The 15,523-nt window shown below is 40.0% G+C and overlaps 1 protein-coding gene across 1 annotated transcript in view; it reads right to left on the reverse strand.

The window, feature by feature from the left end:
• poln (polymerase (DNA directed) nu) overlaps window positions 1-14,740 on the reverse strand; it is a 33,729-nt gene extending 18,989 nt beyond the window's left edge. Inside the window, exons 1-13 of the mRNA XM_029526932.1 lie at window positions 14,624-14,740; window positions 14,166-14,450; window positions 13,636-13,805; window positions 13,379-13,491; window positions 12,877-13,013; window positions 12,470-12,538; window positions 12,328-12,388; window positions 12,119-12,183; window positions 9,097-9,180; window positions 8,775-8,870; window positions 8,363-8,419; window positions 8,171-8,227; window positions 6,948-7,013 (exon numbers count right to left, since the gene is read on the reverse strand). Of these exons, the coding sequence (XP_029382792.1) occupies window positions 6,948-7,013; window positions 8,171-8,227; window positions 8,363-8,419; window positions 8,775-8,870; window positions 9,097-9,180; window positions 12,119-12,183; window positions 12,328-12,388; window positions 12,470-12,538; window positions 12,877-13,013; window positions 13,379-13,491; window positions 13,636-13,805; window positions 14,166-14,450; window positions 14,624-14,740 (1,377 nt within the window). The remainder of the gene's footprint in view (window positions 1-6,947; window positions 7,014-8,170; window positions 8,228-8,362; window positions 8,420-8,774; window positions 8,871-9,096; window positions 9,181-12,118; window positions 12,184-12,327; window positions 12,389-12,469; window positions 12,539-12,876; window positions 13,014-13,378; window positions 13,492-13,635; window positions 13,806-14,165; window positions 14,451-14,623) is intronic.
• Between the last annotated feature and the right edge of the window lie 783 nt (window positions 14,741-15,523).

Below are 15,523 nucleotides of genomic sequence, written 5' to 3' on the forward strand. Positions count from 1 at the left end.
CTTGAAATCAGTGCAGAATAGGCTGACTATAGCTCATGCTGCAAAAACTCACATATGGTACATTTTCATTTCCCTCCCTGTAAAAATGGTGGAAACTTTCAGGTTTTTATGCTGATTGATTATGCTGAAAAAAAAATCGGAAAATGATTAGGCTCACCAGCACAAACAAACTGTGTTTGATCGGGAGAAGCAAAAAGCAGGTTCTGACTCGGCAGTTCCATTTTAATCCCTGTTAATCTCACTTTAACACACACACACACAGACACACACACAAAGCAGGTGTGGCTGTATATAAGGAGGACGCCACAATGTTGAGGGTTATCATCAAGGACATGAAGGAAACATTAATCAGCATGTACACCAAAGCACACATCAATACACAAAGAGCAATGGTTAACATGGAAAAGGGAATAGGTGAAGAATAGGGGATGGAAAAACACACATGGACACAGATCCAAACAAAATAGTTTCCAGTTGTCAAGAGTGCGCATGGTTGTGTACGATCCACAGAGAAAACAGCTCTTTGCCTCCACTACTTATTTATTATTCAGGGTGGAGAGGGAGAGGGAGAGAGGGAGGGAGTGAGAGGTCACATAAGACAGGACTGCAGTAGCAGGGTGTGGGCAGTGGAAAGAATCCATTAGGGACCAGGAACCAGTCCCTTGAGATACGTGACCTGTCGTGTGTGTTCGGGACAGGGTGAACACAAAAGTGTGCAGGTAATTACAAATGCGTGTGTGTCTGTGTACGTGCTATGTGGGCATGTTTCCCAGTGATGTGGCAGGTGATTCAGCATGTCAGTTGTCAGTGCTTAGCTTTCTTTTCATGCACAGTGTTGCAGTGGCGGCAGCATAAATCAGGATTCAACACACACACACACATGCATATGGTATACAGCATCAGCATCGCCTGACAAGCTGTCAGCACATGGGATAAACATTTTCCAGGTCCACAGAATTCATTCTTCACCATATTCCATGCCACAGAAACACATGATTGAAAAAATGTGTATACACAGAATGCTGTAGAGCAAAGACACACAATAGAACTAATGTAAATTTGGTACAAGATATGCCATTGAATAATGGTTAAGATTATGTTGGAGGAGAGAAACTCTACAACGATGACAAACAACTCACAATATATTAATCTATCTAGGTAAATATTGTTATAAGCTTGACTGGTGACTGGTGTCCTGTGTTTTGATTTACAATCAAAACTCTTATGTCAGAGCCCAACATGTGAAAGGAGAGATACTACGGAAGGAAAAATATAGGAAAAAAGATCAACAGAGAGTGAAGGTTAAATATCTGAGATGCAGAGGAACTACAGTTTTGTTATTGTTTGAGACAGAAGATGAGTGGGAAATCGCTAAATATAAACCTGTCTAGGTCAGCTCGCTCTACTCTCTAACTGTACATAAAAAATAATCATTAAAAAAAGAACATGCACGCATTCACACACACAAAGCTGCTTGTTTGCAACCAGAAAGGGAGGAACATGTCAGGTTAACATACCAAATAAGTGCTGTTTTCTGTGATCACTTTATTTGATATGAGTGTGCAGGAAATGGGACTAAGAGACGGGAAATGACATGCAGCAAATAATTCAGCTGGCTGGTGATCAAACCAGAAACTCCTACTGAGGGGCATCCTCCTGGGAGGTATCCACCCTAAGTATTCAATAATCAGGTTGACCAATAAGTGATTAATTTGCAAGTAAAGAATCCCTACTAATCACAAAGGATGAACGTGGTGCTGAAAAAGTTGAAATGAATCAAAACCTGCCGGCCTGGATCTGATGGGGGTGAGAGAAGACAGAGAAAGGCTGAGAAGTGGCCTGTGTGAAGGTCAAACCAGGTTTCACTATATTATACTAATCACCCCCCTCCTGTCTGAAGGCACCTGCTAAAAGGACAACTTGGACAGAGCAAGCAAAAAGGGAGGGGTTGTAACAACATGATCACAAAAGATCAAAAATAGAGCTACAACACGCACACAGGCTCCCTTAGAAATGTACTGCAAAGTCATTAGCACTGAATATTTTCAAACAGAGGAATCAGAAACCAGACCTAACTGACTGACAATATGTTGCTCAATGACCTAAGGTGTTGTCACAGCACTGCCAGTCACGGCACAACGGCTAAGTTACCGTACTCAAGTCGCTCTATGAACATATGGAAGCAGCATGCACACACACATAATCCTGCCACCCTCTATGTGTCGTCCAAGTCATTATCGCCCTCACTGTGTCATGAGCAACGGCAAACCAGTTCATTAGTGGACACCATGGGAGCCAAAATGAAAGAACCTCCTAAGAGCGAGCACATTCTCAAATCATTGCAATTCATTTATTCTACTCTCTAAACTTCTACAGCTCCAACTGGTTCTTATAAATAAAAAAGAAGAGACGCACAAACAGTACAGATGTCAGCACTAAGCAAGCAAGCAGAGACACTATGTGCATGGCAGATAAACATGCATAAACAGACACAGACACACACAAACAAGCAAGCACGTAGAAGCACTTGCACCAGATCAGCTCCAGTAAATGGCAGCTGATGTTATTGTTCCTTTCCTTATTGAAACAAGGTGCTTTAATTATACATCAAATCTAAAACAAATACATTTGTATCACACACACAAAAATACACAAAACATAATTATTCCATGACTGCCAGGCACAGAACATACACACTTGCCTGTGTTATCCTCTCATGGGCTCATTGACTTTGAAAAGGCCACTTCATTATGCAGATGTATTTCTGTGTTGTCTTTCCACAAGTCTCACTATCAACAGCATCGTTCCTTGTCCTCCATAACAACCCACTGTTTGTATCCTTTAATGCCCCTTATGTTCTAATATGGCTCCTATTGGTCCTCCAGTGGGTCTGTGTGGACCCCACAAGAGCTGATAATGGCACTTGTTGTTAGAGCACCTGTTAGCACTGCTGACCCAGGACCTCACGGTTTTAGATTAGCATTGGTTGAAATATTCATGATAATGTTGTTAAAGCTGAGATTCAAATGAAGAAGTTGGTTGGTGTAAGGTGGTTGAATTCATTATTGTGAAAGGCTGGGGTCATGTCAGTGTGCTTAAATTAGTAGGTCTTGCTGGGCCATTAGTGTTTGTTGATGTTGTTGCCTTTCTGCTGCAACCATGTCAATTTTAAATGGCTTTCCCAGGTTTTACTTCATGCAACCTCAGTTCATGGAAGCTGGTCCTAAAGCTGCACTGTGAATATTTAACCTCATTAAAATTGATAGGCCTGGTTTAGATGTGGGTTTGGAAACATTTATTCTGCTAATGAACTCTGTGACTGACTGTCCTCTTTAGACACCAAACAAACAGATTTTTCCCTTAAAATAAAAATAAATATGTAAATAATACAATTACATTTTCATCATTCAATTGAACCATTCACATCCAAAATATGTGGGAAGGAGTTCAGCACAACTGCACTTTGGGTCATCCTGATGATAGCATATTCTTCATAATGTTGCATCCACTTTTAATTTGGTTTTAATTTTGAGGAACAATTTCACACGCTAAGGACTCGTATTCTCAAAGTGATTTGTGGTTTGTGATCTTTTGAAATCAATGTGCCATCTCCATCTTTTAAGATTACTTTTAAGATTACACATATTTATCATTATATTTCTATTGAAAGTGAGTTACACTGTTAAATTAGTGCATCTGGCAATAATTACACAGATTGTGAGCACAAATTGACTGAAAGGCGCACAGCAAATTTATCCTGCGCTTTCATTGATGTAAATCTGGCCTGCAGAGATACAGAGTGAGTCTCAGAGGAGTAATGCCTTGTTAAACAGATGGGGAAGACTGAATCACAGTGCTGGCGTGGGATAATTTAATCACACTGCACCAATTTCATGACTAATCACAGTGCACATACAAATACACACGCATGTTGTTATGCACATTTGAAAGCGTCCCCTCTTGTGTGTATACTAAAGCAGATCCACAGACTACTAAATTATCTCCAATTACCCCGCAACCTCAAACACACAGACACACACACAAATGCCAAAACTCAATCTGCTCAGCAGAGAGCGAGATCAGCACAAGGCCACAAAGCCCAGAACCTGCCTATCCATTAGTCGGTGTGGTGACTCACTGGAAAACCGTAGAGGAAGGAGTTTCCTGCATTCAGTCTCTGACCCTCTGACCTCTATGCCTGGTAGTTTATCTACTATCTGTCTTTGGTTGATACACCAGGACTGATAGGGGACTCAAGCAACACTTTGCAGCAATTTAATCTAGATATGAAGCATCTGCAGCCTTTTCCCCAAAAAATTTAACTGTATCAGTCATTAGAATAAATAAGTCACTATTGAGAGAGTTAATGTGTGGCAATGTGTATGGAATAGAAAGAGAAAGCAGACAGATGAATGAAAGACAGTAGCACTTAGATACAGAGAGGAAAAAGATAAGGAATAAAATTAAGAATGAAGGACAGCGAAAAAAGACTGAGTATGACAATAAAAGCAGAAGGAAAGAACAGACAGATGGAGATAAACGGTGTAGACGAAGAAGGGGAGCTGAGGCTAACAGGCATCTCATATTTATGCTTTTAGTAGATAACAACTGATGAAGCAGAGGAGAAAAGCCCCACTTGCCTCTGCAATGAGACTCACTTCTTGCAGCATTTTAAACTTAGCAGCAATTCAATAGCGGCCCTGCTTTAATTCAGGCTCCCCTTTGTTGCTGCAGTTTGGCTTCCCCTCAGTTGAACCCTCAACAGATGAAAGCAAAACCCCTCTGCAACATTCCTCGTCTGGACACATATCCATATACGAACTGTACTGAATGTGTATGCAGGGCTGTGAGCATCAGAAGGTTTCCATTCCCTGTTAACTCCAAACTACTGTATATACTGCTTTTCCTCCTTAAAGCAATGAGATGTGACATGTTATGGATTATTTAGTGGGACTGCAGTTACCTCCTTGCACATTCAACTCCACAATACAATGATGATAATTATAATAATTAATAATAAGTGAAGTAAATTTAAATGCAGGAATACCACTACTACTTCATTAATAGTGAAGAGATCTTTCCAATTCAATCAATCAAGCAGCTGATTTGAATTTTTTTTAGATTACATATAAAGCACAAAAAAGTCCTCACATTTAAAAAGCTATAACCGTATGGGTTGAGCATTAAGTCTTAAAAAAAGCTGCTGTATCCTACTAAACAACCACTCTGCTTGATCCCATTTGCTACAGCAAAAGCTACAGTGTAAGACAGAGAGTCACTCAATGCAAACACCAGTCCACAACCACATTTGACATGAGCCAGAGGTGTCTTTGAACATGAGAGGAGCAAGTGATGCATTCTGCAATGGAAAAGCAGATCCAGCTGGTATCAAACACGAGCAACATGCAGGACCACCATTAACTGCTGCCGCAGAAAACTTTATCTGACCATGTTATTTAGTCCCTGAAAACGTTTGGTTTCATTATTGCATTATTTTTTAAATCTTATATCGTCTTTTATTGATGCCGGTAAAGCAATTGATTTTTCCAACTGATTGTTCATTGATTATTAAAATGAATCAACATAGCTGTTGCTGAAGCAGCATATTTTTCTGATATTTTTCCTCTGACTCACATTGGAAACAAATTCCAATTACAACACAATTTATACATGGAAGATTAAAGTGGCACAAACACACCAAACCAACTACAAAACAGACACAAGCATCCACAGGCTTTAATGGGATGCTCACCTAAATCCCAGAAGAGTGTAAAAGCAGAGAAGAACAGAGCTGTTAAATCACACCCGCCCAACAGTCATAGATCATCCAGTTGCAGTTTGATCAATGTAATATGTAGCTCACAAGTCACAAATCGCTTAGTGAGATTAGAAAAGTTGTCTTTGTGGTTGTCTATATGGGTGTGTGTGTGTGTGTGTGTGTGTGAGTCTGTGTGAGGCAGAACAGCACTCAGTGACAGGAGCACTGGACCCTGACGGCTGGGTAATGTCAAAATGAGCTATCGACCGCCCCTTACTAGGGGGGCAGAGAGCGAGACAGCAGGTGATAACCAAGCTGAGACGAAGATGAGACAAAGACTTTGTTGGTGGCGAGCTAGTGGTAAAGAGTCAGATAATAATTAAAAAATGTTTCTCGTAAGATTTAAGCTAGACTTTTCTCAGTGTGTGCATGTGATAAATATTTTAGGAGGCCTGTTCAACTGTACATCCTTGCTATTATCCAAACATATTGCATGCCTGAAACAAGCACAATCTCATTCATTTTGATGTTTTTAACTGTTTTTCAGATGTAGCTACTATAAACACACAAACACACACAAGTTCTTGCTATTATTTGTGCGGCCCCTCCCCCTCCCTCCTCTCTACACACATACCCTGGATCTACACAAGATGCTGAGAAGTGAGTGTTACGCAATTGCATAAGTTTGTAATTACTATGCACTGAGTTACTTCAAAGGGTCTCCAGACAGATATGAACAAAGGCAGGAAAGAGACCAGCTGACTAAGACCAAAGAAAGAAGAATAATTCAAACAGGGAAAATGATACAGAAAGTTTTGAAGGTTATATAAAGGATAAAGACTTTTTTTTATAGACATGACAAAATTCATGTGCATCTGAATGTCTTTGTTTGTGTGGGCCAAACGGATAACAGGGACATAAATAATTTTTACTGATACATATATCCACGTTTTTCTGTTTCCATTGAAATAATTTACTGTGTTGTGACATGCTCAGAAGCACCATTCTGGCCTGTTAGGTAACAAACACATGCCACTTTCCATTCAGGCTCAACCAGCAGCTCAGCACCATGGACAGCTCCATAGAGCCAGCAGCTACTTCACAACCCAGTTGACTTAAAGTATTTAAAAACCAAAGATGAAGAAATAAAGGTGGAGGGTGGTTTGTACGTCAAACAGTCTCTACTTACTGGGTGTTTTGATGAGATTCTCCCAGTCACAACACTAGTCTGGTACCATGTAGAGGAAATGTAGTTCTGATGAGTTGTTAGGAGAGAGAGATGGAAAAAGAAATCAGACGTCGAATCAGATGTCCAACATGTTACCTCGACAACATTAACAGTTTTTCAAATCACTTCAATTTAATATTACCTTGACAGAATATACATGTTTCAATAAGTCAGCGTTGTTATTGAAAAGTTTACATGTAGCTCGTTCTCATCCAGTGACGCCTGAATACAACAGCTGATCCTTATTTTGGACACCCAGGCACCAACAGTTTCATGCGGCCGCATGGTGCCCAGTTTGATCAAGCTGTTTGCAGACTGTGGTGCCAGTTTTGTTGGTGCAATAAACAACCCTCCAACAACTGTTCTACTCAGGGCTGCTGATGTAAGATATAATATCAACATCTGGTTGCAGCCAAACTACAGCTGGCAACATAGTATGGCGTCATACAACTGATACACTTTGGGCTAAAGGTTTCTTTAGATGGTTGCAGTATAAACAGTGAATCTAATTCCAGCTTAGTAACCTTAGCCATTAGTCACATAAGACAAAATCACTTTATTTACAAATTGCCTACAGGAATTCACATTTGTTTTCATTAACAGCACCCTGAATTGAGCTGGGACTGTTGCCTGCTCTGTCCAAAAGACCACCAAATGAATCACACCACAAACAGAAGCCAAAACAGCTCTGGAGTCAGCCAGACTGACTCATTAACAGAGTTGAGTAAGCACAGATTGATAGAAACAAGCTGATGCTGGCGAACAAAGCCCACTTGGAACAATAATCGGACAGACACATTTTTGCTGTGCCAGTTCAAAACAGCAGGATGGGTTTGTCAAGAAGCATCCAAAGACTTCACTAGTATTTTGTACTAATGCAGAACCAAACTGTGAGTGAAGAAAACAAAGTCAGTGGGATGCTTTTGAGTCAATGTCGCCCTGCAGCAACATCTCAACTTTCAGTGTCAATCTATTGTTTTTGCTGTTCAAGCCTCCAGGAGAAAAAATGGAAAACAAATATGCCTCAGTGACCAGAGGAAGAGTTAAGAGCTGTTACAGCCTCTTTATTAGATTTAAAAGCCTATCTCTAAGACATCCCTTTTGGTCAATGTGGGCAAAAAATGTGCTTGCATTTTAGGTATTCTCTTGGCAGTAATAAAACCTGAAACCAGCTGTGGGCTCACCTTGCTCATCATGCATGAGAGAATCCCATCAACAAACGTTGACTTGATCTTGTGAACCTGGGAATTACAAAAAAAAACATTTTTTATAGCCTTAGTTTGAGAAAACTGCTGCTTGAATGAGCATAACAAACATTTTTCTTGAACAATGTTTTTGACATTTCTGAATAAAAAGCAGTTGACGAGATGACTGACCTGTCTGTACTCCAAAATGATCTTTGGGAGAGGGTGAAAGTCCTGAAGCTGTAACAACTGCAACAAAAAAAAAAAAGAGGAAGAGACAGGATGAAAAGCTCAATAGCAACATTGAACATACATTTAGCTTAGGCATTTTTATTTATTTAATTGTTTTGTGGTAAATCTGCTGTATTTTTTGTCCTCTTTAACTGATATACATTTCTGTACTTAATGTACTTGAAAACTGTACATCAAATATTAAGAAGCAACAATATGTCACTGTGCTTGCATGTGTGTGCCACTTGGTTCATCTGTGTGACTGTGTCAGCACATATGCTGAATCTTGTACAAACATTTTTTTCAGATTAAGAAAAAATTGACGGTCCAATTAAGATATCTGTATGTTTTTGTGTGTCTGTGTGTGTTATACCGCCGCCTCTGATGTTGACTGCTGCTGTTTGTTGATGGTCTTAGGAAGTTTCTTCTTCTCGCACTGCTCATGGAGTCGCAGCTTCTCAAACAGAATCTTCAAACATTGTAAATCCACAGTATCCACAAATCAATTAAATTTAAACATACATGACAGAGACAAAATGCACAGATAGACATGTGAGCAGACATATACATAAACAACCAAGAAGAGGTTATCACACACTGCAAATATTTCACACATTCACACAGAAGCTGTTGATGACCTTGAACTGTTAAATTCAGGATCACAAGAACATACACATACACATGAAGGTACATACTGTTCGGAGCTGAGTGTTGCTGGTGACAAGGAATATTTGTCCTGCTGCCTGGTGGGCCTCCTGCTCCAACTGCTTCATCTTCATCTGACAGTCAGAGACAGAGCATGACCATGAAGCAAAAGGTCTACTTAGGCTACAGGTACTTATTAATTGTTTAAAGGTCAAACTTTTAACATCATTAGGTTACTTAACAATGTGTTGTTCAGTCCACACAACGACAATTACTAATTACTAGGGCAACTCAGTCTGTTATGGCTCTGTCAATGAGTCAAACATATTGGGTTTATATAACATTTGCGACTGATTTCTTCCTGGTTTAAGAATAAAACTATTATACAAAAAGTGTAAAGTTTGACAATGAGAATATAACCCAGCGATGTCTGTCGCTATACACACAAATTCAGCAGCAGTTTATCTCAGAAATAATGATATTTTTGCATAAGTTATTCATTTAAAAAACAAAGCTGAATGATTGCAACCTTAAAAGCTGCCATGTTTTTGGCATCTGTTTTTCTGATTCACTTTCATTCAAAGTGCTCTTGATTTCATTCCATTAGAATGTTTCATATCTTTGTCAGACTTTTTACAGATTAGCAAGTCTATTCCTCTGTGGGTATAAAGCCAATTAAAATGTTGGCAATAGCAGTGTGTTAGTGCCAATTCGATGGGATAATCCAGACCAGCAGCATGACAGTGAACTTGACAAAAACATTTAAAAATGAGTAAATTATCAAACATATTTTGTAGACCTGAGCAAGAACTCCACAGTAAAAGTGCAGAGGTTATTTGAGCCAAGAGCATGTGTGCAAGACAGAATTTGTTTAATTAAAGGCAAGGCACTCTGTTAATCTGCCTAATGCACACATCAGTCACACAGCAGGTGCATCAAAATCACACACAGAAGTTGAAATGTAACAACTATCAAAAATGCATCCACCATATCTAGAGAGATAGACTGAATATAGAAAGAGCTACAGAAACAAAGAAACTATGTAAAAAAAAAATAAAAATAAATATATGGTAGAGAAAAGGAAGGAAGAGATGTAAAGGAGAATGCTAGACTGATAAAAGAAAGTGATCTTCAAGTGCACTTGATGAAAAAGGAAGGCCAAAAGGCTGAGTACCAGAAAGACCCAGATAATGATGAAAAGTAAATAATGAAGATGAAGAAATGTACCTGAGAGGAAAGGGAGAGTGAGTGACAGTTAAACAGACTCCTGCTCATAAAATATTGAGCCCAAAAAGCTTTTCTTTTTTTTTTGTTTGTTTGTTTTATGACTGGGGTGATGCCCACACAACAGCACCTCATTACAAGTCTAACTGAAGCAGGAAACACTTTTAACAACTTGACAGGTGAACAACAGGGTGAGCCGAGAGACAGAGGGCCAAGAATAGAGAAACAAAAGGGAGGGAATGATGAAATAAGAGAGTAGCAGACAGAAGTGTGATGGAGTGGCAAGGGAACATTGAAGGGACAGAGAAAAGTGGAATGGTTGTAAAACATCAAACTGTCAGGAAAGAGAGGCAAACAGAGGGATGAATAAAAAGAGACAGAAGGAGAGAGAGCAGTAGGAAAGAGGGTAAGTGGGGGATCTGGCAGAAAACTTCCAAAATATTTATCTCTCTCCCACTCTGCAGCCTCCAGACTGCCTCATCAATATTGGATGTGAGCCTCTTAGTACTGTGTCTGACACATTATCACAAACACAGGAAACTAATACTGCACAGCAATGTTTTGAATAATCAAAATTAGACATTGCACATTTACAGTTAGAAATATGACAGATGTTTACAGGAGGACGTCTATATAGTCTGATCTGAACAGGGACATCAGAAAAAGGTAAAGGAGGTTTATTAAATGGTGTCCGTCTGAATCTGTTGTGATAATGCTGGTTGAAAAGACAAGAGAGCATGCGAATGTATTTGTAAGATGCAGCCTGACAGACAGGAGGGATCATCTGCTTGGTGTTCAGGCAGGTGAGTTGACAGTGTCGATGAAGCGAAATCTAACATGACAGAGTGGGGACATCTATGACCGCGCTAACAGGCACATATTATGAAACAGAAGCACACAAACAACTCTGCAGCAGTCGGCAAAAACTTCAGTGCGTCAGTGTGTGTGTGTGTGTATGTTGGCAGAGGCAGAGTGATGATCTTTCCTGCAGTACAACCTCTTGAACGGAAAAGACATCCATCTTATTTATAGTAACACAACAAGATACCAAGACTTTCTCCAGAACAACACCCCTGCTGGCATTTGCGAGAGTTGTGAGTGGGTTAAAAATCTCTTCAGCTACCCACAAAAGTGATTATGAACGAGTGCGTTTCCAAGCATGCGTGTGTCCATTGCATTTACACATCTGTCTTTGTGTGTCTATGATTATCCTCAAATGGCGTCTGTAGAACTGGCTTTTATCTGTATGTAAACAGGACAGGTCCCCAGAGGAACGTCCACCCACCACCTCACTAATCCTACCCAGAAGAAGAGAAATTCTTTTTCCCTTTCCTACTTGTGTTCTCTTTCCTGAGGACTCTCCAGTTTTTTTAAATCCTCCTATTCTTCTGCAATATGCTTTCTTTGAACAGAAAATTGTTAGTGTCTATATATCAATTTATTCCTACAGATATATATATATATGTTTCTAATTAAAAAGAAAATACATATAGAAAACTGAAAGCACTAACTAAAGCACTGAGCAACTTTAATCTCAGTCCTGTGCTGCTACAGTATTTCACTTAGCAGCGAATTAGAGCTAAATTAAATTACTTAAAGTGGGCTCATCTATCTTTAGTCACACTGAGCAGAGTTCATAATTGTGTACACTGCTGTTGTCTTCTAGTGGGAAATTCACATTAAGCACGAAACAAATGCTGTAAGTGCTGGCTGTGGGAGATAAGTTTGTCTACTCTGCCAGCAGTCATATGAAAATATACGCTCTATCTATTAATAACACTGGTCCACAAGCCATAGTATTCTAATTACTACACGGGTTTGTATTTGTGCACTGATGTGGTGTCTTACCCCCAGCAGGTCTGACGTTCTCTGAAGAGCTGCTTTGTCTACATGAATGTGGTGGCTCTCCATGGCTGAAACAATACAAGCAAACTTTTACTACATACAAAACCTTTAGCAGGGAACTACTGAGTGTGGAGTTAACAGTAGAAGCCTGGTTCTGGCACTTTCCACCAAAAGTGCATCAGAATTGATACAGAGACTCAAGTTGTGCTCACCTGCCAGGACAGGAATCATGTTCACTTCCATGCCTGAATAAAGCTGCCACAGTCCCTGGCTCTGGACACACAAACACACAAAGTAATGCAATCTGTGTCGACTGCATGTACAGGTGGCGGTGCGTGATGTGCATTTGCTAACCTGTAGTTTGGAGCAGAGCTCCATATTAAGCCAGTAAAGTGAAGAAAGACCAGAGATGACCTGAGAAACCTGCAGGAGAGACGGACAAAGAGCAGGTAGAGAGCTACTGAGTTTGTTTTCTAGGAGAATATTTTGCAGATTTGCTTCTCCTTGGTGGTCAGGCATAATTGGGTGTTCCAGATACTTGGGAATGTATGGTTACATAGTGTGAACTATCTTAGAGGGCAGATTTGCAAATCCATTTGCCAAATATTAACTATGATAAAGAGCTGAAGTATTGATTTAATACAGCGTCCTCCAACACGATTGCCTGGACTATCATTCACCATGTTGATGTTGATGACATTGAAACAAGCCAGATAAGTCGGGGGATTTTCCAACTGGGTTTAATAAATTCACATTCTAACCTTCTTGGTGTCTAGGGCAGATGAGGAAGTAGGTTGTTTGTAGTGTTTACAGAGAAGCTCCTTGTAGCAGGAGAAAGTGTAAACAGGATCAAGCAGCCATGCTGACACCTGTGGGTCCTGGATATTACAGCCTATCACTGGACAGAGAGAAAAGCTCTTCATGAATTTAAACAACAATGTTCCCTGTGTAGTGACGATTTCAGTAAATATTGTGGTTATATTGAAAGTCCTGCAGGAGACAAACAATGGAAATTTTTTGATTCACATTTTCTACAATTTGTCACGAAATTTATCATTGCAAAAAAACCACTGTAAACAAAATTATTTCAGCAGCTGCATATATCTAGTTTTTGCCCGTTTTATTTCCACACTGACTGTATGTTTCATGGATGATTTCACTCAAGAAACCTTGAGAGGAAAAACAGTCACCCTACAATCCCTGCAACTAAATACATGGCTGTGTGTATTAAGCAAATGTTCATGTGTATGTTTGTGTTAGTGCCTTGTTTCCATTTGAGGTCTTCTTTGTAAAACTGCAGAGCTGTACGAAGGAAATCCTTGGCCTTATAGCACACCACCAACTGAGAACATGATAGTACCTGTAGAAGCATATCTCTATGGAACAAAAGCATATACACACAAACATCATGCAGAATGCTCATAAGCAGTTTGGTTAGATGCAAAATCATGTATATGTGTAATCATATTCATATTATCTCTCTCACACCATCACATCCATTCACGCGTACACTTACACACCTAGTAAAGAGTTCCTGGCTCTGATGTGTGTGTTGTTGTGCCCATGTAGGTGTATGCTCCAGTTTTAAGTAGACCAGGCTGTCATTCGGCTGAAGTGAGTCCTCCGGGGTACGACCATCCAGATCGTTCATCATCAGTACGAGGAGGCCACACACTGGAGGAGTGAGCTTCTATGTCAAAGATGAGAGTAAACATTTAATGAAGCAGCAAGACAAGAGACAAAAGGGTTTAAACTCATCTTATAGAAGATGGGAAGGTAAAGTTTTGTGATGTTTTCTTTTCAGATGCAAAGATTAATGCGATGATTATGTTCCAACTTTAATTCATTTTTCATAAATGTTTGATTAACTGTAGCATATAAAAGCTTAGAAGCAACTCAGTCAATTAGAACTAAGGACCCAGTGATACAATATTCAATACAATACTTGGTTTAGCTTAATGTGATGCAGGGGTGCTTCATCAGACACAGCCTGACTTGTGTTTATATGAGTTTTTTGGGTTGTAATTTACTGTCCTGCAGTTCTACTCACTTGTTCTTGGCCTAATTGTGTGGTTCCATCCTGATACACCATGGTTAGCACCAGTGCCTTGGCTTGGCCAGCCTTCTCAAGCATCTGCATTTTCTCATCTGTGCTCAGCTTCCCAGAATCCTTTATTCTGAGATCTGAAGTCAGTGTTTCGGTGGGATATCTGGCTTTGGCTTTGGGCTCAACTATTTTAGCCCATTGATGGGAGAGACTATGATCTGCATCATGTTCAGGCCCACATTGGTCCAGCTTGCTTTTGGGTGGTTTGTAGGTCACAGAGGCCGGGGTCTGTTTGGAAACATTCCTGGAGGATTTATGCCAACTTTTTTGTATCTTACTGCCCCTTTGGTGAGTTTGCTTCAGGACATATGGCTGTGCATTAACCCTGAAAATCATTCTGGCATCAGCCTGTTTTTCTGAGGGTACAGCTGCTGGTTCAAAAGTTTTGATAATCTGCTCACCCACTCCTCCTTCCCTTGCCTTTTCTTGGAGGGAATGAGGAGGTCTCCATTTTGGAGGATGCCTGCTTGAGCCGATTTTGGCAGGAATGTTACAATTTTGTTGCTGAAGTGCTTCATATTTCCTCTTTAGAGGAGTGGAGCAAATCAGTGGAGGTTGGCATAATAGACTCTGGAAACCAGGTAGGCTACATTTTTCTTGTTTTTCAGGTTTCAGGTTTTTTGAGGCAGTTAAAGCTAAGCCGCCGACTGAAGAGCAGAGTTGTCCAGCACTTAAATTTCTTGATGGGGCCAATGTTACCCTTGAGCTGTTCCCAGTGATGCTTCCATTAGCAGCCTGTACAAGAAAAAGGGTAAACAATATGCAGTCAGACAGGGACAGGGGAAACAGAGAGTCAGGAATTTACTGAGACATTCTCAAAACAAGTAACAAATCTATCAAGTTTAATAAAATGTTGTAGTTGAACATGATTACACAGAAGAGAATACCCTCAGCTTAGAGCTGGTAACATAATGGTAGATTTGTGAATGAATTTGTGATAAAATAAATGACTGAGCAGGTGGACAAACAAGAAAAATGATAGAAAACCGTACGGCACCCCAGCAGGAAAAAGAAAAAAAGGGATGTGACAAGACAAGTGGTGCACCCATTCAGCCAATTCATTAGAGCGCTGTCCCAGACAAAAACATAGACAGTTAAGACACAGTTCGTCTGACAAGTCTGCCTGAAGCTAAAACAGGCTCACAGACGCAAACACACACTCACTAAACACACCCCTCACTCTCATTCATGCTTTTCTATTTTTCATGGAGAGAATAAAAAAATAAACAAAAACACAAAACTCAATTATTTCAAAAGGTTCAACGAACAATGACATGACATGTTACTTGTAATGTGTGTGT

Source organism: Echeneis naucrates, chromosome 18, assembly GCF_900963305.1.
Source record: "Echeneis naucrates chromosome 18, fEcheNa1.1, whole genome shotgun sequence".
In the NCBI taxonomy this organism is placed as follows: Eukaryota; Metazoa; Chordata; class Actinopteri; order Carangiformes; family Echeneidae; genus Echeneis; species Echeneis naucrates.